At 45.9% G+C, this 23,318-nt stretch overlaps 1 protein-coding gene across 2 annotated transcripts in view; it reads right to left on the bottom strand.

Moving 5' to 3' along the window:
* Nucleotides 1–22,917, bottom strand: part of MELTF (melanotransferrin) — a 148,271-nt gene extending 125,354 nt beyond the window's left edge. The window contains exon 1 of one of the 2 annotated variants that reach the window (XM_029616069.1): nt 22,779–22,917. In XM_029616069.1, the coding sequence (XP_029471929.1) occupies nt 22,779–22,827 (49 nt within the window). In that variant the 5' untranslated portion in view covers nt 22,828–22,917. Of the gene's footprint in view, nt 1–18,982; nt 19,142–22,778 lie in introns of those variants that run through there. The other variant, XM_029616070.1, reaches the window with a different exon arrangement.
* Between the last annotated feature and the right edge of the window lie 401 nt (nt 22,918–23,318).

The raw sequence follows: 23,318 nt of genomic DNA, 5'->3' as shown, positions 1-23,318 counted from the left end.
GAAAACAGAAAAAAGGAACATGAAAGACAGAGAGGAGATGGAGGTAGAAAGAGATGGAGAGTTGGGGCCTGACTAAAATGAAAGATAAGGAACAGAGTAACGGAATCAGAAATGTTTAGGTGAGAGATTCGCCAGCAGACAAAGAACAAGGAGACTCATTCTTCCCAGTGACGGAGGCTGGAACACTCTGGTCACTTTAGATTTCTTTCCCCTGCTTCTTCCTGAAAAGTTTCCGTAATGCACAAATGCTGGTCTGTTTGTTGATAAACATGTCGCTTTCCTGGTTCTGATACATGACGACATCCATCTCTCCTACGATGAGAGGCTACACAAGTTAGGGCTCTTCAGCTTGGAAAAGAGATGACTGGGAGGGGACATGACAGAAGTTTATAAAATCATGAGTGGGGTGGATGGGTAACTAAAGGATGTTTATCTTTACAAAAAATATTAAAATAAGGGGTCAGTCCATGAAACTATTAGCCAACAGATTCATAATAAATCATAGAAAAGTATTTTATCACTCAGTACATAATCAAGCTGTGGAATCTGTTGCCAGCGGATGTGACCAAAATGACTAGCATAACAGGGTTTAAAAGACAAAAAAGTTCAAAACACAAGTGACCCTTGCTTTCAGTTTTTATTTTATTTTTTCCAGGAAAATGAAGAGCAATTTAAGAAAGCCTGAAGAGTGGCCAAAGGTTTGGCAACTGGGATTCAATGCAGCAGTCCAAAAGAACCGTATGCGATGGGGGTTGAAAACTTAATGTAGACGGACTAGAAGAGGGAGTTTGGGGCAATAGTGCCTGATGATCTGAAGGCAGCATAGCAATATGACAAGGTTGTAGCCAAAGCCAGAAAGATGCTGGGTTGTATAGAGAAAGGAATAAGCAGCAGGAAAAAGGAGGTGATAATACCCTTGTACGGGTCTTTGGTGAGGCTTCAGTTGCATTAACGTGTTCAGTTCTGGAGTCTGTATCTGAAGGGGTTAAAGACAGGATGGAAGCAGTCCAGAGAGAGATGACTAAATGGTGTGGTGTCTGTATCCAAAGACTTATGAGGAGAGGATGAAGGATCTGAATATGTATACCCTGGAGGAGAGGAAGTGCAAGGGAGATATGATGCAGACCTTCAGATACCTGAATTAATGACTGGAAGGGGGACAGTAAGTAAATCCACAGCTCTAGCACTAAACTTTCAAGAGGAAAACTTTCACAAAATGAAAAAAATATAGTTAAAAAAAAACCCTGAAAGGTGCAGCTACAAAGGTAAAAGTGTGCAACAGGTGTGGGCATTGTTAAAAAAACACCATCCTAGAAGCACAGTCCAGATGTATTCCACGCATTAAGAAAGGTGGAAGGAAGGTCAAACGATTGCCAGCGTGGCTAAAATGTGAGGTGAAAAAGAATATTTTAGCCAAAAGATCTTCATTCAAAAACTGAAAGAAGGATCCATCAGAAGAAAATAGGATAAAGCATAAGCATTGGCAAGTTAAATATAAGACATTGATAAGACAGGCTAAGAAAGAACTGGAAAAGAAGTTGGCCATAGAGACAAAAACTCACATAAAAACTTTTAAAAATATATCCAAAGCAGAAAGCCTGTGAGGGGGTAAAAGGGGCACTTAGAGAAGATAAGGCTATCGCGGAATGATTAAATGATTTCTTTGCTTTGGTGTTTACTGAAGAGGATGTTGGGGAGATACCCATTACGGAGATGGTTTCCAAGGGTAATGTTTCAGATGAATTGAACCAAATGACGGTGAACCTGGAAGATGTGGTAGGCCAGATTGACAAACAAAAGAGTAGTAAATCACCTGGACCAGATGGTACACAGGGTTCTGAAAGAACTAAAAAATGAAATTTCAGACCTATTTCAATTCATTTGTAACCTATCATTAAAATCATCTATTGTACTTGAAGATTGGAAGATGGCCAATATAACCTCAATATTTAAAAAGGGCTCCAGGGGTGATCTGGGAAACTATAGACCAGTGAGCTTGATTTCAGTGCCAGGAAAAATCGTGCAAACTGTTATAAAGAATAAAATCACAAAACATTTAGATAGACATGGTTTAATGAGCACAGCCAGCATGTATTTACCCAAGGGAAGTCTTGCCTCACACATATCCTACATTTTTTTAAGGTGTCAATAAACATGTGTCCAAAGATTTAAATGGACAATTTTCTCAGTGGAAGGGAGTGGGCAGTGGAGGGCCTCAGTGATCTGTATTGGGACCCTTACTTTTCAATATATTTATAAATGATCTGGAAAGAAATATGAGGAGTGAGGTAATCAAATTTGCAGATGATACAAAATTGTTCAGAGAAGTTAATTCACAAGCAGATTGTGATAAATTGCAGGAAGACCTGGTGAGACTGGAAAATTGGGCATCTAAATGGCAGATGAAATTTAATGTGGATAAGTGCAAGGTGATGCATATAGGGAAAAATAATCCATGCTATAGTTACACAATGTTAGGTTCCATATTTGGTGCTACCACCCAAGAAAGAAATCTAGGTGTCATAGTGGATAACACATTGAAATCGTCGGTTCAGTGTGCTGCGGCAGTCAAAAAAGCAAACAGAATGTTGGGAATTATTAGGAAGGGAATGGTGAATAAAACGGAAAATGTCATAATGCCTCTCTATCGCTCCATGGTGAGACCACACCTTGAATACTGTGTACAATTCTGGTCGCCGCATCTCAAAAAAGATATAGTTGCGATGGACAGGGTACAGAGAAGGGCGACCAAAATGATAAGGGGAATGGAACAGCTCCCCTATGAGGAAAGACTAAAGAGGTTAGGACTTTTCAGCTTAGAGAAGAGACGGCTGAGGGGGGATATGATAGAGGTGTTTAAAATCATGAGAGATTTAGAATGGGTAGATGTGAATTTGTTATTTAGTCTTTCAGATAATAGAAAGACTAGGGGGCACTCCATGAAGTTAGCATGTGGCACATTTAAAACTAATCAGAGAAAGTTCTTCTTCACTCAGCGCCATGACTCAAATATCCTAATGGGTTCTGAACAATGCCTCCCTTCACTTAACCTCCCTCCAAACCAGTTATGCTTTCCTTAATCTATCAGTCCTTGAAATGCACCCTTTGTCTCTAAATGTTTACCTAGTTTACTACCTGTATGTCTGCCCACCTTTGCTTTTCATCATTTATTTATGAGTGTTAAAACTGTACACCGTTATAAACTAGAGATTCTCACATGGAATGGCGGTATATAAAACAATTAAGTAAGTAAGTAAATAAATAAATCTCAAGCGGATTGTAATGAATTGCAGGAGGATCTTGCGAGACTGGAAGATTGGGCTTCCAAATGGCAGATGAAATTTAACATGGACAAGTGCAAAGTGATGTATATAGGGAAAAATAACCCTTACTGTAGTTAAACAATGTTAGGTTCTATCTATTATCTATCAATGTATTATCCACTATGTCACCCAGGAAAGAGAACATTCAGAGAAGGGCGACCAAGATGATAAGGGGCATAGAATGGCTGCCCTATGAGGAAAGGATAAGGAAGTAAGGGCTGTTCAGTTTGGAGGATATGATAGAGGTCTACAAAATCATAAAATAACTTGAACAAGTTCATTTAAATTGGTTAGCTACTCTCTCAGATAATAGAAGGACTAGGGTGCACTCCATGAAGTTAGCAAGTACCTCATTTAAAACAAATCAAAGAAAATTATTTTTCCCTCAGCGCATAGTTAAGCTCTGGAATTCATTGCCAGAGGATATGGTTACAGCAGTTAGTGTAACTGGGTTTAAAAAAGGTTTGGATAAGTTCCTAGAGGAAAAATCCATAAACTGCTATTAATTAATAAGCAATAGTAGCTTGAGTTTTATTTAATGTTTGGGTTCTTGCCAGGTACTTGTGACTTGGATTGTTGGAAACAGGATACTGGGCTTGATGGACCCTTGGTGTTACGATGCTGCCCGCAGCCAGAGCTACGGGCAGCCTCTTACCTCCGCGGCCGGGAGGCCGCCATCTTGCCACCGATGTCCGCTGTACTCCAATGCAGTCAGGAGGCCGCCGTCGCTGTCTTCTTGCGGCAGGAGCCGCCGCAGTGTTCCACAGCAGGCCTGCCACCGCCGCTGCTCCTACTTCCGACCAGGAAGCCAATGACGTCATCTTCTTTGCGGCATGGAGCCACTCGTGGCAGGCTGTCCCGTGGCAGGATCCGCCTTTCGCCTCCTCCATGGTGGCAGGGAGCCACCGAAATCCCTGGGCCTGGTCGCGGCTTGGAGGCCGCTTTGAAGCTCCACCTCCATGGCAGGAGCCGCTCCCAGCTTCTCTTCACGGCTCAGATGCTGCCTTCCACGTCGGGGCCTGTCTGCTGCCCGTTCAGCTTCCTGCTTTGGCTCCTGCGTCAGCCTCGTCAGCAGGGCAGCTGTCTGTGGTCCTGCACTTCCTGCTTCCTTCCATAAGTGCGGGGCCGCGCTTCTCTCCTTGTTTTAAAGGGCCAGCAAGGGATTGGCTCCATCTGGATTACATCACATGGGTGTTTCCTGTCCAGCCCTACAAAAGGACTCAGTTGTCATTCCAACTTTGCCTTTGCAAGGAGTCAGTCCTACCTTTGGACTCCTCGAACCCAGCTCCTCATTGGCACTCTGTTCTTCGTGGGATCCTGTGTCTTCGACCTGGTCTCTTGTCTCTTCCCATGTCTTCATGTCCTGATGTCTCCAAGTCTCCGAGGCTTCGCTTGTCCCATCCCTGTGTGGTCCGCAACCAGCCCGGCTGGGTTGTATAGGGCGCGCAGAGGACAGAGTGGTCTGCGACCATTCCGGCTGGGATGTGTACGGCGCTTGGTGGAACTAGTCCATCTGTCATAGCCAAGGATTCTCCATGTCTTCCATCTGATCATCATCATGCTCCTGCTTCCAGATATTACCTCCTTGTGGTCTGTCTTCAGTCCAACCTTGGGATACCTTCAGATGCATCTTCCACACCGGGTCGGAGGTTTCGTCCTCCATCGACTGACCTGTCAGGTGTGTTGATCACGCTGGGTTCCCGAGGCTCAGTCCAGGACATGGCTACCAGGAGTCGTGGCTGGTTACCTTCATCCATCTATCCTGACGTCCTTCGTCCCAGTTTTCTAGATGTCCGTCTTCCTTTCCTTCAGTACTCATCGCCATCTTGAACTCTAATGTATTTGAGTCGATGTCAGTGTCTTCTTCGCCTCCAATGTGGTCCGTGACCTGCTTTAACTGGCTGTGTAGGATGCGTGGCGTGGCAGCACTCCTTCCAAATCCTTCTTCCTTCCTGAGCCCACGTCTGAGTCCATGTCTGAATCCATGTCTGAGTCTATGTCTGAATCCACGTCTGAGTCTTCGTCTACAACTTCATCTGAGTCTTCGTCTGATGTCTTCGCCCTTTAGCCACTGTCCGTCCTGTCGCATTTGCTGCTCCCATGCGGCAGGTACAAAAGGGCTATCAAGTAGCAGGAGGGCTACTCCAGAGACCAGCATTGTCTTGCTGGGTCTCTTTGATGCGTCAGGTTCGGCAGAGGCCAGGGCCACTCGTCTCCAGCCTGTCCGCCCATGCTTGGGCACTCCTTGCCTGTCTCAGTGCTTCCCGGAGCCCTCTGCAGGGGCATCGTGGCCCAAGGGTACATCTTCTCGGAATCGGGAGTGCCCCCTAGCGCTCCCTCCATCGGTTCCAGAACACTTGGTCTGACCCAGTATAGCATTTCTTATGTTCTTAAGAAAGGTTTTAATAATACATGAACTTCAAACCTTTTCTGTTGGAAAGGAAATTGTAAAACTAGGGGTTATGATATAAAACTCCAGAGGGGACAACTCAGAACCATCATAAGGAAATATTTCTACCCGAAGAGGGTGGTGGATGCCTGGAAAGCCCTCCCGGAGGAGTGTGGATGACGATAACAGTAACAGCATTCAAGAGGGTATGGGACAAATACTGTGGATCCCTAGAGGCTAGAAATTAAGAAATGGTGTGACCTACGTTAACTTTGGGTGTAACATTTCTGCATGGGGGAAACCTGCATGGGGTGGCAGTTACTCCCCTTGACAGAAGGCATGGGGTAACCTGCAGAGTGCGGCAGTTACTACTGTGAGCAACTTGCGGGACAGACTGGGAAGACCATTTGGACATTATCCGCTGTCATTTACCATGTTACTACGTTAATTTATCACTGTTTATTATAACTAGGGACATTGGTTTTCAGTTTAAGCAGATTTTTCACCCATAAATTCCCAGATGTTTCCAAAAGTGACAGTTGGTTTAAAAAGATTTCCATCATAATTTTAGGATGATAAAAAAAGCAGCTCCAGAGCTGTAGATGCAGCATCTCAAGGGCTCCAGCAACTGCTGGAAGCCACTGCAGGCCAAAACACTTGCAACTTTTTAAGTCCTGCTCCCCACCAGCAAAAGCGCTGGCACACTGATGTGCTGTTTCAAGACTCCCTTCACCCTCCCACCAAGCAGCCAAAGCGCCTGCTCCATGGTGCCGTCAATGCACCATTTGAAGATGGCCACGCCCATCAGAAGCACTTCCTGGCAGGCTCCCTGACCTCTCACAAAAGTAGAAATGCAGTGTTGCAGAGCACGGAAGCCTCAGTAAGCATGCTGCCAAAGGAGAGAGGAGATATTTGAAGCCAGCATTAGTAAGGATGAATTCTGTTGCAATTGGGACGTGGGGGAAAGAGGGAGATTCTTGACGGTGTGAGAAGAGAGAAAGACATACTAAGCAGGAGATGGGGGTAGAGATAGGGATGCTGCTGAGTGAGTGGGTGGGAGAATCTACCTAATATTGTTTTATTGTCCTGGTTTCTGTCCACCAAAATAAACTCTGATACTTTCCCAGAAAAATTATGTTACATTTTTCTACTGATTTTCTCCTGTTTTTTCTTCTTGTCATAATAAACCCTGATAAATTCCTGGGAAAATAAAAAAAAAACAAACAAAACTGAAAATGAAGGTCCCGAATTATTGCCAATAAAAATAAGAACATAAGAACATAAGAAAATGCCATACTGGGTCAGACCAAGGGTCCATCAAGCCCAGCATCCTGTTTCCAACAGTGGCCAATCCAGGCCATAAGAACCTGGCAAGTACCCAAAAACTAAGGGGCGGATTTTCAGAGCCCTGCTCGCGTAAATCCGCCCAAAACTGGGCGGATTTACGCGAGCAGGGCCCTGCGCGCCGGGAAGCCTATTTTACATAGGCCTCCCGGCGCGCGCAGAGCCCCGGGACTCGCGTAAGTCCCGGGGTTCTCCGAGGGGGGGCGTGTCGGGGGCGTGTCGGGGGGGCGGGCCCGGTCGTCGCGGCGTTTCGGGGGCGTGTCGGCAGCGTTTTGGGGGCGGGTATGGGGGCGTGGCTACGGCCCGGGGCGGTCCGGGGGCGTGGCCACGCCCTCCGTACCCGCCCCCAGGTCGCGGCCCGGCGCGCAGGAGGCCCGCTCGCGCGCGGGGATTTACTTCTCCCTCCGGGAGGCGTAAATCCCCGGAGAAAGGTAAGGGGGGGTGTAGACAGGGCCGGGGGGTGGGTTAGGTAGAGGAAGGGAGGGGAAGGTGAGGGGAGGGCGTTAGAGGATTCCCTCCAAGGCCGCTCCGATTTCGGAGCGGCCTTGGAGGGAACGGGGGTAGGCTGCGCGGCTCGGCGCGCGCCGGCTATACAAAATCGATAGCCTTGCGCGCACCGATCCAGGTTTTTAGCAGATACGCGCGGCTCCGTGCGTATCTACTAAAATCCAGCGTACTTTTGTTTGCGCCTGGAGCGCAAACAAAAGTAGGCTATTCGCGCGCGCCTTTTAAAATCCGCCCCTAAGTCTATTCCATGTAACCATTGCTAATGGCAGTGGCTATTCTCTACGTGAACTTAATAGCAGGTAATGGACTTCTCTTCCAAGAACTTATCCAATCCTTTTTTAAACACAGCTATACTAACTGCACGAACCACATTCTCTGGCAACAAATTCCAGAGTTTAATTGTGCGTTGAGTAAAAAAGAACTTTCTCCGATTAGTTTTAAATGTGCCCCATGCTAACTTCATGGAGTGCCCCCTAGTCTTTCTACTATCCGAAAGAGTAAATAATCGATTCACATCTACCCGTTCTAGACCTCTCATGATTTTAAACACCTCTATCATATCCCCCCTCAGTCGTCTCTTCTCCAAGCTGAAAAGTCCTAACCTCTTTAGTCTTTCCTCATAGGGGAGCTGTTCCATTCCCCTTATCATTTTGGTAGCCCTTCTCTGTACCTTCTCCATCGCAATTATATCTTTTTTGAGATGCGGCGACCAGAATTGTACTCAGTATTCAAGGTGCGGTCTCACCATGGAGCGATACAGAGGCATTATGACATTTTCCGTTTTATTCATCATTCCTTTTCTAATAATTCCCAACATTCTGTTTGCTTTTTTGACTGCCGCAGCACACTGCACCGTCGATTTCAATGTGTTATCCACTATGACACCTAGATCTCTTTCTTGGGTTGTAGCACCTAATATGGAACCCAACATTGTGTAATTATAGCATGGGTTATTTTTCCCTATATGCATCACCTTGCACTTATCCACATTAAATTTCATCTGCCATTTGGATGCCCAATTTTCCAGTCTCACAAGGTCTTCCTGCAATTTATCACAATCTGCTTGTGATTTAACTACTCTGAACAATTTTGTGTCATCTGCAAATTTGATTATCTCACTCGTCGTATTTCTTTCCAGATCATTTATAAATATACAAGCCGTTAAGCCCGTTAAAACGGGCTACATCCCTCTGTCTCTCACCTCCCCCTAATTCTCTCTCCCCTCACTCTCCCCCACCCATCCTCCTCCCACCCTCCCTCTCCTCTCACTCAGTCCCTCCCTCCCTCCCTTTCTCCCCCCTCTCCCTCACTCCCCTCCTCTCCCTCACTCCCTCCCACTCAGTCCCCCCTCTCCCTCCTCCCACTCACTCAGTCCCCCCTCTCCCTCCTCCCCACGTCAGGTCCCTCCCTCCCTCACACTCAGTCCCTCCCTTCACCGCCTCCATTTCCTTCCGACGCCGTACTCGCGGACATCCTCGCAGCCCACACCCCACCTCAATTTCCTCCCGGCGCCGTAAGCGCGACTTCCCGCAACCCTCCCCGGCTCCATTAACTCCGCCCGCTCCTGCGGCAGATCTCGGGGGGGGGGGGGTGTGTCACTTCCCGCGCGCGCGGCAGGGACCCCCCCCGAGATCTGCCGGCAGATCTGGGGAGGAGAAGTAGCGGCACCCGCACGCCACGCGCGCGCCGCTGCTTCTCCTCCCGCTCCTGCGGCCCCACCGCCATTTTTTTTTTTCTGACCGACGTCCTTGCCCGCACATGCGCAGTAGAGCTGTGCTCTACAGCGCATTTGCGGGCCGTCGGTCACAGGCCATTTATAAGGTAGATTGAACAGTAAGGGTCCCAATACAGATCCCTTAGGCACTCCACTGTCCACTCCCTTCCACTGAGAAAATTGCCCATTCAATCCTACTCTCTGTTTCCTGTCTTTTAGCCAGTTTGCAATCCACGAAAGGACATCGCCACCTATCCCATGACTTTTTACTTTTCCTAGAAGCCTCTCATGAGGAACTTTGTCAAACGCCTTCTGAAAATCCAAGTATACTATATCTACCGGTTCACCTTTATCCACATGTTTATTAACTCCTTCAAAAAACATGGAGTGTAACTAGGCACCTCCTCCTGTCTTTCAGATCCAACCTTTGCAAGGTGTCACTAACACATTGACACTTAATTTCATACACGGACTTGGTTATTCGCAATATCTATTTAACAGTCATCCTTTTCATATCATATTATTTAACCGATTACTTGCAGACTATATACGCTACTAAAGTTCTTGTAAAATGTGAACACACACACTCAGCTCACAACACGAATAATGTTAACGTTATAATAATATTATTTATTTGTTAAATACTATTGTTACTTTCACTGTTCCTTGTAATAACGTTCAATGGTTGATTGTTATTGTTCAATGTTCTATGTAAAAAACCCCAGTCTAACCTCCCAGACCAGGGCAACCTTTTCGTTACTTGTAAACCGGATTGATTTGTATTGCATACAGGAATTCCGGTATATAAAAATTAAAAATAAATAAATAAATAAATAAAAAAGTGAAGCAGATTTGTGAGGCAAGACTTGCCCTGGGTAAAGCCATGCTGACTTTGTTCCATTAAACCATGTCTTTCTATATGTTCTGTGATTTTGATGTTTAGAACACTTTCCACTATTTTTCCTGGCACTGAAGTCAGGCTAACCGGTCTGTAGTTTCCCGGATCGCCCCTGGAGCCCTTTTTAAATATTGGGGTTACATTTGCTATCCTCCAGTCTTCAGGTACAATGGATGATTTTAATGATAAGTTAAAAATTTTTACTAATAGGTCTGAAATTTCATTTTTTAGTTCCTTCAGAACTCTGGGGTGTATACCATCCGGTCCAGGTGATTTACTACTCTTCAGTTTGTCAATCAGGCCTACCACATCTTCTAGGTTCACCATGATTTGATTCAGTCCATCTGAATCATTACCCATGAAAACCTTCTCCATTACGGGTACCTCCCCAACATCCTCTTCAGTAAACACCGAAACAAAGAAATCATTTAATCTTTCCACGATGGCCTTATCTTCTCTAAGTGCCCCTTTAACCCCTCGATCATCTAACGGTCCAACTGACTCCCTCACAGGCTTTCTGCTTCGGATATATTTTAAAAAGTTTTTACTGTGAGTTTTTGCCTCTACAGCCAACTTCTTTTCAAATTCTCTCTTAGCCTGTCTTATCAATGTCTTACATTTAACTTGCCAATGTTTTATGCTTTATCCTATTTTCTTCTGTTGGATCCTTCTTCCAATTTTTGAATGAAGATCTTTTGGCTAAAATAGCTTCTTTCACCTCCCCTTTTAACCATGCCGGTAATCGTTTTGCCTTCTTTCCACCTTTCTTAATGTGTGGAATACATCTGGACTGTGCTTCTAGAATGGTATTTTTTAACAATGACCACGCCTCTTGGACATTTTTTACTTTTGTAGCTGCTCCTTTCAGTTTTTTTCTAACAATTTTTCTCATTTTATCAAAGTTTCCCTATTGAAAGTTTAGCACGAGAGCCTTGGATTTGCACACTGTTCCTTTTCCAGTCATTAAATCAAATTTGATCATATTATGATCACTATTGCCAAGCGGCCCCACCACCATTACCTCTCTCACCAAGTCCTGTGCTCCACTGAGAATTAGATCTAAAATTGCTCCCTCTCTCGTCGGTTCCTGAACCAATTGCTCCATAAAGCTATCATTTATTCCATCCAGGAACGTTATCTCTCTAGTGGAAGAGATTCGCTGGGGAAAATAAGGACTTTTTTTCCCAACTGATTTTCTGCCATTTTTGTGGTTATAATAAACTCTGATAATCTCCCATGGAAAATAAAATATAAAAACGGAAAATGAAGTTCCCTGATTATTAGCCTGCTAACCTAAAGTAAGCTATTGCTATCCCTGGGAGTGAGTAACAGGAATTGGATGTATTTTATGGGACCCGGGTTGGGCACTGTCAGAGACAGAATGCTGGGCTCGGTGGACCTTGGTCTGACCCAGCATAGCACTTCTGTTTTTCTGTACAAAAGGTAAAGCTGGCTCTCTTCTGGAACACACATTCTGCTGTACATTGTAGGATTGAGGATCTCTGAACGTGCATGGGGAAGGCAGCCTGCCCATTACTCAGGTTACTGCGGTGAGCCTGGTTTGTAAATGAGCTGCATCACATAAACCAAATGCACATTATTCATTCCACTGCGTACACAGCAAGAATAGTACTGCAGCCCAGCATTAGGCCAAGACTGATTCGAGACAGAATTGTGAAATTATTTATTTAGATTTAAGCTCATGCCTTTTCATTGGTAGCTCAAGGTCAGTTACATTCAGGCATTGTCCCTGTCCCAGAGGGATTACAATCCAAGGGCCTCATTTACTAAGCATTTTTCACAGGATGGGAGAAAAGCCTTAGCAAATCAGGCCCTACATTTGTTCCTGATACAATGAAAATTGAAGTGACTTACCCAATGAGCTGATCGTCAGCGGGATTTGAACCTGGCTCACGTGGTTTTCAGCCCGCTGATGTAACCACTAGTCTACTCCTCAAATTACAAAAATATGTTATGGAAAGTGAAAATGAAGCAGAAACCTACTATACTGGGTATACAGTCTTAATGGAATATTCAGTAGGGATGTGCAGAGGGACGGCATACGTTGCATTCGTAATTCGTATTGGTCGGGGGGCAGATACGTTGCATTCGGCAAGGGGGACCCCGATACGTTAATGCATTCATTCTTATTCATTTCCCGGCTAAAATTGAATTAACTGCAACCCCCCACCCTCCTGTTCCCCCAAGACTTACCAAAACTCCCTGGTGGTCCAGCAGGGGGTCTAGGAGCCATCTCCTGCACTCACGCTGTTGGCTGCCGATATTCAAAATGGCACTGATAGCCTTTGACCTTACTATGTCACAGAGGCTACCGGCCATCCATTGCTCCTACCATGTGACAGGGGCCGACCAATGGCACCGGTAGCCCCTGTGACATAGTAAGGTCAAAGGCTATCGGCGCAATTTTGAATACCGGCAGCAGATGGCATGCGTGCAGGAGATGGCTCCTGGACCCCCCGCTGGAACACCAGGGAGTTTTGGTAAGTCTTGGGGGGGTCAGGAGGGTGGGGGGGTTCGCTCCTTTAGACGGCTGAATAATTCGGTGAAGATTCATTGTATTCGTGGGGAATCGCAATACGTTTCGCTTCCCCACGAATGCAACGAATATGGCCCTATACGTTGCGGATTACCAATACGTTGGAAACGAATGCACACCCCTAATATTCAGAGATGATGCTCGACATGATCATCATCAAGGCTTGGGTAACATCTCTAATCCTGGATTCTCAGCTCTCTTCTTGAATCTTGATATATTCATAGGGGATGTCTCCTCCTTACTACAATAAATGTCATGATAGGGGGAAATGTTTCTCCTCACAAAATGGGAGCTGAATAGAAACAAGCCCTGTGGTGCTAAACTTTCAAAAGAGAAACTTTGATAAAATGAGAAAAATAGAAAAAAACTGAAAGGAGCAGCTACAAAAATAAAAAGTGTGCAAGAGGTGTGGCCATTGTTAAAAAATACCATCCTAGAAGCACAGTCCAGATGTATTCCACACATTAAGAAAGGTGGAAAGAAGGCAAAACGATTACCGGCATGGTTAAAAGGGGAGGTGAAAGAAGCTATTTTAGCCAAAAGATCTTCATTCAAAAATTGGAAGAAGGAGCCAACAGAAGAAAATAGGATAATGCATAAACGTTGGCAAGTTAAATGTAAGACATTGATAAGACAGGCTAAGAAAGAATTTGAAAAGAAGTTGGCCGTAGAGGCAAAAACTCACAGTAAAAACTTTTAAAAATATATCCGAAGCAGAAAGCCTGTGAGGGAGTCAGTTGGACCGTTAGATGATCGATGGTTTAAAGGGGCACTTAGAGAAGATAAGGCCATCGTGGAAAGATTAAACGATTTCTTTGCTTCGGTGTTTACTGAAGAAGATTTTGGGGAGATACCCGTTTTGGAGAAGGTTTTCATGGGTAATGATTCAAATGGACAGAATCAAATCACGGTTAACCTAGAAGGCCTGATTGAAAAATTGAAGAGTAGTAAATCACCTGGACCGGAACAAGAGAGGGCATCCGCCTTGAGGTTTTTAGTAGCAGGATGGTAACATAGACAGAAATTGAAACGGGCGAAGAAGAGGGCCCAGCGGGCCTGACGAGGTTTCAATCTCTGGGCTTGGTGTAGATACTCTAGGTTTTTGTGGTCCGTGTATAGAGTGATGGGAAATTGTGCCCCCTCGAGCCAAGGCCGCCATTCCTCTAAAGCAAGTTTCACTGCCAGGAGCTCCTTGCTGCCAATCCCGTAATTGCGTTCTGCAGGAGAAAATTGTTTGGAATAGAAGGAGTATGGATGAAGAGTGCCCAGAGAATGCTGGCTCAGGACTGCCCCACACCCACCGAGGAGGTGTCCACTTAGATTACTAAGGGCCGCGATGGATTGGGATGCCGGAGACACGGTTCCTGGAGGAAGGCAGATTTTAGGCGTTGGAAAGCCAATACGGCCGCAGCAGGCCACTGTTTTGGATTCGCTGCCTTGCGGTCAAAGCAGTGAGAGGCGCCACTAGTTTTGCATAATTACGGATAAAAGTCCGGTAATAATTGGTGAATCCTAAGAAGTTCTGCAGGGCCTGCAGGCCGACTGGCTGGGGCCAGTTCAGAATGCTTTGAGTTTTTCTGGGTCCATCTGGAATCCATGGGAGAGACAATGTAACCCAGAAACAGTAAACTTTCTACTTCAAAGTAACATTTCTTCAGTTTGGCAAACAGATGGTTGTTTCAGAGACACTGGAGTATGAGGGCGACATCTTGGCAATGTGTTTGTAAGTCCTTGGAGAAAACCAGGATATCATCTAAGTAGGTAACGACACAGCCTTATAAAAGATCGCAGAAGGTCTCGTTCATTATGTTTTGAAAAGTGGCAGGAGCATTACATAAGCCAAACGGCATTACAAGGTACTCCTAGTGCCCATCTCGAGTATTGAATGCCGTTTTACACTCGTCGCCCTCTCGTATACGAATCAGGTTGTAGGCCCCGCGGAGATCAAGCTTCGAGAAAATTCTGGCTCCTTGCAGGCGGTCAAACAACTCCAATATGAGCGGCAATGGATAGCGATCCTTTAGGGTAATGGCGTTCAAACCCCTGTAGTCTATGCAGAGTCGCAGAGACCCATCCTTTTTTCCCACTAAAAAGAATCCCACTCCAGCGGAGGATGTAGACCGTCAGATGAATCCCTTAGCCAAATTCTCCTGTATGTAGTCAGACATGGCTTTGGTTTCTGTAAGGGAGAGAGGATAGACGTGCCCGTGGGCACGTCTACCCTGTGGTAGACGTGCCCGTGACCACATTCGCTGTGGTCACTCTCAGAGCAATTTAGAAACGCAATTTGCGTTTCCAAATTGCTCTGAGAGTGACCACTGCGAATGTGCACTACTGAGGTCCGGAGTATTGTCTCTGACGAAGTTGATGTTCTGTGGCATGGTCCTTGCACTGCATTGACTAGCGAATTCTTCCCCTGATGCAGCCCTATTGAAAAAGGGTGAAACTCGGTTGGAGTCGGGCTCATTTGCACACATTTGTTTCCACATAATAAAGGTGTACAAGATCGGACATTTGGTTGCTTATTGTGTACTTTTGCTCCACTGGAGACTGTTTGCCATCTGGGGTCATCGAATACAGTTCAGAATAATGAAAGAAAGGCTTGAAGATCCTCCAAAACTGGATCAGCTCACTCCCAAAGCAGGGAGGCCCAGGCCAAGGCCTTACCGTCCAAAAGGGAGAGCATGTAGGTGGTTTTGGTGAGGTCCGTGGAAAAGAGAATGGACTGCAGACAAAAGTGCATGTGGCACTGATTAATGAAGCCAAGACACAGCTGAGGGTCCCCGGCGAAAGTGTGGAGGAGCCGGGAGCGGCAGGACCAATCATGTGGAGGGAACAGGAGATGCCCAGCAGGGGGGGGGGGGCGGAGGCCCCCTGTTGGATGGAGGACTCCAGACACTGGCTGAGGCGAGGGACTCAAGGACTTTCTGCTGCTCTAGGATCTTCTGGGCGAGACCTAGTATGGCCTGTCGGGCAGAGGCCTCTGTCGGGTCCTTGGACTTGGCAATCTGTTGCGATCCCGATGGGGGTTGTGGACCCTTGGCCTGAGTTCGGATTGTCGCTACCTGGGAGGAGGTCCCACCACAGGTTCCCAACGTCAGGAGGTGAGGCTGACGGGCGACAGGGGCCAAAGGCGGACACTTCACCACTACCAACCCTGTTCCTCACTTAGGTGGGCCCCTGTGAGGAAGCTCCGATGAGCAATGATCAGAAGTCCTGGGCCAGCAGCAAGCAAGAGGCGTGAGGTCCGATCCGAAGTCCGGGGCAGGCGGCGAGCAAGAGGCGTGAAGTCCAATCCGAAGTCAAAGCCAGGAAGATCTGTCCGAGGAAGAGAAGAGGGAGCAGGAACGGGAATCGGGCGAGGAGGCAGGAGCAGGCAAAAGGGAGACCGGAACAGGAACTCGGGAGAGATGAACAGGAACTCGGGAGAGAGGAACAGGAGCACTGGAAGCAGGAACGCAGGACAAGAACAGCACCAAAGCATAGTAAAGCAGACCTGTTGCCCAGTCGCTGGGGAAATGTCAAGGCAGAGCCCTGACATCAAGGGGGAAGGGCTGGCAGCGTCTTCCTGCCACGGACTCTTTCAATTTGCCCAGAAAGCACGTGTGCGCACCTAGACAGAAAGTCAGCCGGGGGTGGTGCCGGTGGTGTCCTGCACGCTGGCAGGCTCACACCTGCTTTAGCTGCAATGGAGGCCCTCCGACCTCAGAACTCCACGCAGGAGGAGGGCCCGGCCCGGGCCCAGGGATTAAGTATAACAACGGCTGAGAGGGGATATGATAGAGGTGTTTAAAATCATGAGAGGTCTAGAACGGGTAAATGTGAATCAGTTATTTACTCTTTCTATAATAAAAGGACTAGGGGGTACTCCATAAAGTTAGCATGTGGCACATTTAAGACTAATCAGAGAAAGTTCTTTTTCACTCAACGCACAATTAAACTCTGGAATTTGTTGCCAGAGGATGTAGTTAGTGCATTTAAAAAAGGATTGGATAAGTTGTTAGAGGAGAAGTCCATTACCTGCTATTAATTAAGTTGACTTAGAAAATAGCCACTGCTATTATTAGCAACAGTAACATGGGATAGATTTAGTTTTTGGATACTTGCCAGGTTCTTATGGCCTGGACTGGCCACTGTTGGAAACAGGATGCTGGGCTTGATGGACCCTTGGTCTGACCCAGGGTGGCACGTTCTTATGTTTTTATGTTCTTAAAGTACGGTTGTCACCTGGCTCTATGTCATAAGGAACAAGCTAATCCAATCCTGGCTTTACCCTATTGCATGCAGAGGCTTGTAGTTCTGATGGTCCCATTGATTTACCCAAGAAAATCAGATCTAGTATAAAACCAGGACTGGATAAGCCTATTCCTTATTACAAGAAGGATGCTTGCTATAAAGCCACCAATTCCACTTCGACTTGGAGGATGAACTTGCAGGTAGCTCAGATTATAGAAATGATATGATGGTAGAAGAAGACCATCCAGTCTGCCTAGCAAGCTTTCATACTTATTTTCTCATACTTATCTGTTACTCCAACCACTGAGTTCAGGGCCCCTATTGTAACCTTTAGATTCTAATTTCCTTCCACCCCCGCCATTGATGCAGAGAGCAGTGTTAGAGCTGCATCTAAGTGAAGTATAAGGCTTAATGTTTGAGGTAGTAACCGTCGTATTGAGCAAGTTACCCAGATGTTTGTATACTCATACTGCCTTGTTAGATGTTGTCTGGATGTAAATCCTATTTCTTCATTTTCCCCCTGCACTGGATATGCTTTCCAATGAAGTAACAGGCTTAATTTGTTAGGGGTAGTAACTGCCGCAATAAGCAAGCTACTCCCGCGCTTATTTGTTTACCCAGACTGTGCAATTCTGTCCTTGCTGGTTGTTGTCTGAATGTAAAACCTCTTTTCTTCATTCTCCCTGCTGTTGAAACAGTGAGTTGCGCTGGATATGCTTTCCAAGTGAAGTAACAGGCTTAATTGGTTTGGGGTAGTAACCTCCGCAACAAGCAAGCTAATCCCACACTTGTTTACCCAGACTGAGCAATTCTGTCTTTGGTTGTTGTCTAAAAGTAAAACCTCTTATCTTCATTCCCCCCTGCCATTGATGCATAGATCTATGCTGCATATGCATTGAAAGTGAAGTATCAGGCTTAATTGGTTTGGGGTACTAACCGCCGCAACAAGCAAGCTACTCCCATGCTTATTTGTTTACCCAGTCTGTGCTACCTTGTTGATTGTTGCCCGAATGCAAATCCTCTTATCCTTATTTCCTCTTGCCGTTGAAGCATAGAGCAATGTTGGAGTCGCATTAACTGTGTGACCGTTTATTAAATAAGGGTATTAATCACCAGTTGGTAGCCGTCAATCCCGCAAGCCTCCCCATACCTCTTCTTTTCATTCCCATCCGCCAGGCTTTATGGATCCACAGTGTTTATCCCACGCCCCTTTGAAATCCTTCACAGTTTTGGTCTTCACCACTTCCACCGGAAGGGCGTTCCAGGCATCCACCACCCTCTCCGTGAAGAAATACTTCCTGACATTGGTTCTGAGTCTTCCTCCCTGGAGTTTTAAATCGTAACCCCTGGTTCTGCTGATTTTTTTCCAAGATGGACCCTTGGTCCATCTTGGAAAGGTTTGTTGTTGACTTTGGATCATTAAAACCTTTCAAGTATCTGAACATCTGTATCATATCACCCCTGCTTCTTCTTTCCTCCAGGGTATACATATTGAGGATCTTCAATCTCTTCTCATAAGTCGGTCGATGAAGACCATCCACCTTTTTGCTTGCCCTTCTCTGGACCACCTCCATCCTGTCTCTGTCCCTTCGGAGATACGGTCTCCAGAACTGAGCACAGTACTCCAAGTGAGGCCTCACCAAGGACCTGTATAAGGGGATAATCACTTCCCTTTTCTTACTCAATATTCCTCTCTCTATGCAGCCCAGCATTCTTCTGGCTTTAGCTATCGCCTTGTCACACTGTTTCGCCGACTTCAGATCATTAGACACTATCACCCCAAGGTCTCTCTCCTGCTCTGTGCACATCAGCCCTTCACCCCCCCATCGAATACAATTCTTTCGGATTTCCACACCCCATATGCATGACTCTGCACTTCTTGGCATTGAATCTCAGTGCCATAACTTTGACCAGTCTTCGAGCTTCCTTAAATCCCTTCTCATTCTCTCCACTCCTTCCGGCGTATCCACTCTGTTGCAGATCTTAGCATCATCCACAAATAGACAAACCTTACCTTCTATCCCGTCTGCGATGTCGCTCACAATTAAGATTAAGACGTGCCATTTAATAAAGGAAAAGCCAAACACAGCTCAGGCTCCGCTGTACAAGCTGACAGGAACCAGATGTTCTGCTATAAATGCAGAGCTGCCAAGTTACCCAGTTCTAGGAGGGAGATTTCAGCACAGCCTGGGATTTCTGACAGCCCCATTCTCATGCAGTGTGGGACCTGCAGTTTGAATAAGATGGGGGTAGAATCAGAGATTACAAATACCACCATGATGTGGGATGCAAGTTCAAACCCAGGGCGGTCTCTCACCAGGAACTGGGTAGCTTGGCAGCTCAGTTAACAGGCACATAAGATGGAAAGGAAGTAAATCCAACAGGAGCCTGATCATTTCAGAGATCTGGTCTTGAGTGTGGCAGGACTGACCACCTAGCCTGGCAGATAAATAACTATGCACAAAACAAAAATTCACCAAAAATCAATCAATCACTGGTCATCTTCTAACTTAGCTTAGCAGTACTGAATCTGTTTTTTTTAAACATTTATTTACCTAGTAAAAGTACCAGCCACACAAATAATTTGCTGATTCCTTTTAAGCTAATTTTAGCTTCTAGACATCTGAAGAAGGGCTCTTGCTGCTCTCAGCTCTTGAACCTCACAGAGGGATTATTCTTATATTGATTCAATCAAAGATGTCACAATCTGCAAAGTGACAGTAAATGTAAGGGCCTGCTTCAGGCAATGCAGACTAACACAATCAATAGTCCTGCCTCAGGAAGCTATACACCAGGTAGGAATAACGCAGTGTAACATGATCAACAGTCCTGCCTCAGGAAGGCATACACCAGGTGGTAACAAAGCAGTGTAACACGATCAACAGTCCTGCCTCAGGAAGGTGTACACCAGGTGGTAACAAAGCAGTGTAACACGATCAACAGTCCTGCCTCAGGAAGGCGTACACCAGGTGGTAACGCAGAGTAACATGATCAACAGTCCTGCCTCAGGAAGGCATACAGCAGGTGGTAACAACGCAGAGTAACACGATTAACAGTCCTGCCTCAGGAAGGCGTACACCAGGTGATAACGCAGAGTAACATGATCAACAGTCCTGCCTCAGGAAGGCATACACCAGGTGGTAACAACGCAGAGTAACACGATTAACAGTCCTGCCTCAGGAAGGCGTACACCAGGTGGTAACGCAGAGTAACATGATCAACAGTCCTGCCTCAGGAAGGCATACAGCAGGTGGTAACAACGCAGAGTAACACGATTAACAGTCCTGCCTCAGGAAGGCGTACACCAGGTGATAACGCAGAGTAACATGATCAACAGTCCTGCCTCAGGAAGGCATACACCAGGTGGTAACAACCAAGACAGAGATAGTTCTGCTGGAAGCTGTATTAACAGATGTTTCCTGGTAAAACAGTCCTAGAATTTCTTAGCAAAAAAGGATTTTAAAATACCCAAAATACAAAGGAAGCAGTGCTAGTCTGTACATGTCATAAATCTATTCACCATTTTGAAGTCAGAATAGAAAGAGATAGGATGTCCTTAGAGCAGAGGTAGACAACGCCAGTCCTCAAGTGCCACAAACCAGTAGATTTTTCAGGACATCCACTATGAATATTCATGAGATGCATTTGCATGCAAAGGAGGAGGTACATGCAAATGCATCTCATGAGTATTCACTGTGGATATCTTGCAGCATTTGAAGACGGGAATGCTTGCCCCTGCTTTAGATCATACTTTTTATAATCTTTTCACACTGCATCTTCAGTTAGCCTTGTTCCGTTCAGTTCTCAAAAGGAGTGTTGATTGTTTTAATTTCAGTCCATTTTGACATAATTAGCTGATTTATTTCCTAGTAATCAATTACCTAAACATCTGTCCTGTGACATCATGCTCTGCTTTCCCTCGCCCGGTTAAACTCGATACATTCAGCAGGCACAGGGGAAGCTTCCAGCTTTTGCCAGACCTCTACAAACAGCATTTCTCCTGGCATCTGGCTAGCGGCCACTCAGGAACAGAGGGGGCTTTTTGAGTTACTGGGAGTTAACCACGTCCACATCTCCCATCTCTGAGCACAAAGACATTCTGTGCCCAGTGGAATAAGCATATGATACACAGTGACAGTCTCTAAGCACAGGACAGAGTGCTATAATTCTGTGTGTTACAGACTGAGTCTCTCTAAGTGCAGGTCTGAGCATTACACTTCAGTGTGTTACTCAGCGACTTAGTCTCAGGACAGAGCATTACATCTCCATGCATTTCACATAGGGAGGAAAGCTTTCAAACAACTCCCCGCGGCCACATGAGCACATGTATATGGCCACCCATGCGCATCATAAAATACGGGTATGTCTGCCCCCCTATGTATGCTTACACACGAATACATGCAATGCTTCGAAAGCAAGTATTTCAATGCACTGAATGCACAAACGTTTCCTACCAATTTAAAAAATATGTGCACACATATTTTCCATGTGAAAAATAGGCAGGACGTGCTCGCATAAAAGCCACTTTACATGTGGAAGTCGGTACGTGCACATAATTGGAATGACCCAGTCCTTCTCCAGGTCATCGAGACCCTCCTGGTTCTTCAGCCTTAACTCCTCCAGGTCACCCAGACCTCCCACCCAAGTCAGTACCACACAATAAACAAGTCTGATATCAATTATGCCAGATAACTAGCAAGTATAAAAGTACACGAATACACTGCCAAAGATACACGCCCAAGTCTCTTACAAAATAGCAACTTACGTGTGTAACCATTCATCCTGCTCCTAGACTGCCCCTTTTTTTTCGCTTGTACGTGTGCACACACATATAAAGTACACGTATACTTTCAATGTTTATTAAATAGCTATTATTCAAATATGCACGTAACTAGCCTGTACATGCTAATTTTTATGCTCGTAACTCTTTGAAAATTCACCCCTGAGTGTCTAATGCGTTACGCACAGTCACTCTAAGTGCAGGACTAATGTGCGTTAGGTAGTGCCTTCATTTCTAAGTACAGAACAGAGTATTATACTTTTTAAACTCAGGCCCTAAGTGCAGAAGTGAGCATTACTCACGCCTCAGTGTGTTGCTCAGTGACTTAGTCTCCAAGCACAGGATTGAGTGTTCCATGAAACTCTCCACTGCAGGGCTGATGATTTCATTAAGGAAACTAGGCAGTCACTTAGAACGCCGAGATTTTGGGGGTGGCAAAATCCTGCCAATGTGATGTCTAAAGAGGCACTGCCACAGCCAGTATAGTCAAAGAAGGGAGCACTGTGCTGGAGCCACTGCCACCGGTAGCTAAGTTGAGGGGGGTGAATGAACAAAGGTTTGCCTAGGGCGCCAAATAAGCTTCCACAAGCTCTGCTGCACTACAGGGGACGGGGACTTAATACAAGCACACACAGGGCTTCAGAAGACCTCTGAACATTTTTACTTGGGGAAAAAAAAGAATCACAAACTTTAAAAGAACAGGCGGGGGAGGGGAGCAGACAAAACTGACCGAGGGGCAAACAATACTTGAAAAAAAATCAAATCCTGATTCCAAGACTGTGGTCAAGTGAGGAAAAAAAAATAAACAAAAACGGTACAAGGCTGGATAAATCACTCTGATAAGTAGTCCCTGCCTTTACAGAAGAAAATGAAAAAAAGGGTTAGACTTTGCTCGCATCCCAGGGGTGAGGTGTTAATAATTAGGAACAACTGTAGACCCGTGGCTCCGAGTTTGCCTGCTATATTAGAGCAGGGAAGTCCTAGGGACACCTCCATGAAAGGAGCAGCCCCAAATTGCGAGGGCACTTACCCATGTGGAGGCAGAGCAGGAAGAGGAGCAGGCGTCTGCAGAGCTTCATGGCGAGAGCGCTAAAGGCTTCACTCTGCCTGGGGTGGCTTTAATAAGATCGCCAGTGTCGCCTCCAGCCCCCTGCTGGAGCCAGAGGAACAAGGGTCAGCTTCAGGAAAGCTTATTGGCATACAGACCGGCAAGTGGGTTTCCAAGCAATTGAAAGCGCGTTAAAAGAAAAGGGAGAAAGAAAGAGCTAAGCATACTGGCGCAAATATCGGAAAGCCATGGGAAGGACTATTCCCAGTTCTGGTGCTGGTCCACGTGTCATGTGGCAGGATACAACATATTTTACTGCTACAGCTGCCGTTCATCACAGGATTCTCTGATTTTCTCTGTCAGCTTTGGTAAATGTACATCTCCGAGGAAATGCATTTCTGTTTCTACTTCTCTGGTGTTGTACTACAGGCAGAGTCTGGATTCGTGGGGTTTCCCATTCAGGTTATGTCTGCACATTTCTGTATGCTAATTTGTGGTCAGTTATTCTGTGGTTGCTGAGGA

This window comes from Rhinatrema bivittatum, chromosome 9 (assembly GCF_901001135.1).
Source record: "Rhinatrema bivittatum chromosome 9, aRhiBiv1.1, whole genome shotgun sequence".
Lineage (NCBI taxonomy): Eukaryota > Metazoa > Chordata > Amphibia > Gymnophiona > Rhinatrematidae > Rhinatrema > Rhinatrema bivittatum.
Note: the sequence above shows the minus strand (reverse complement) of the source record. Positions and strands in the feature narration are given on the sequence as shown.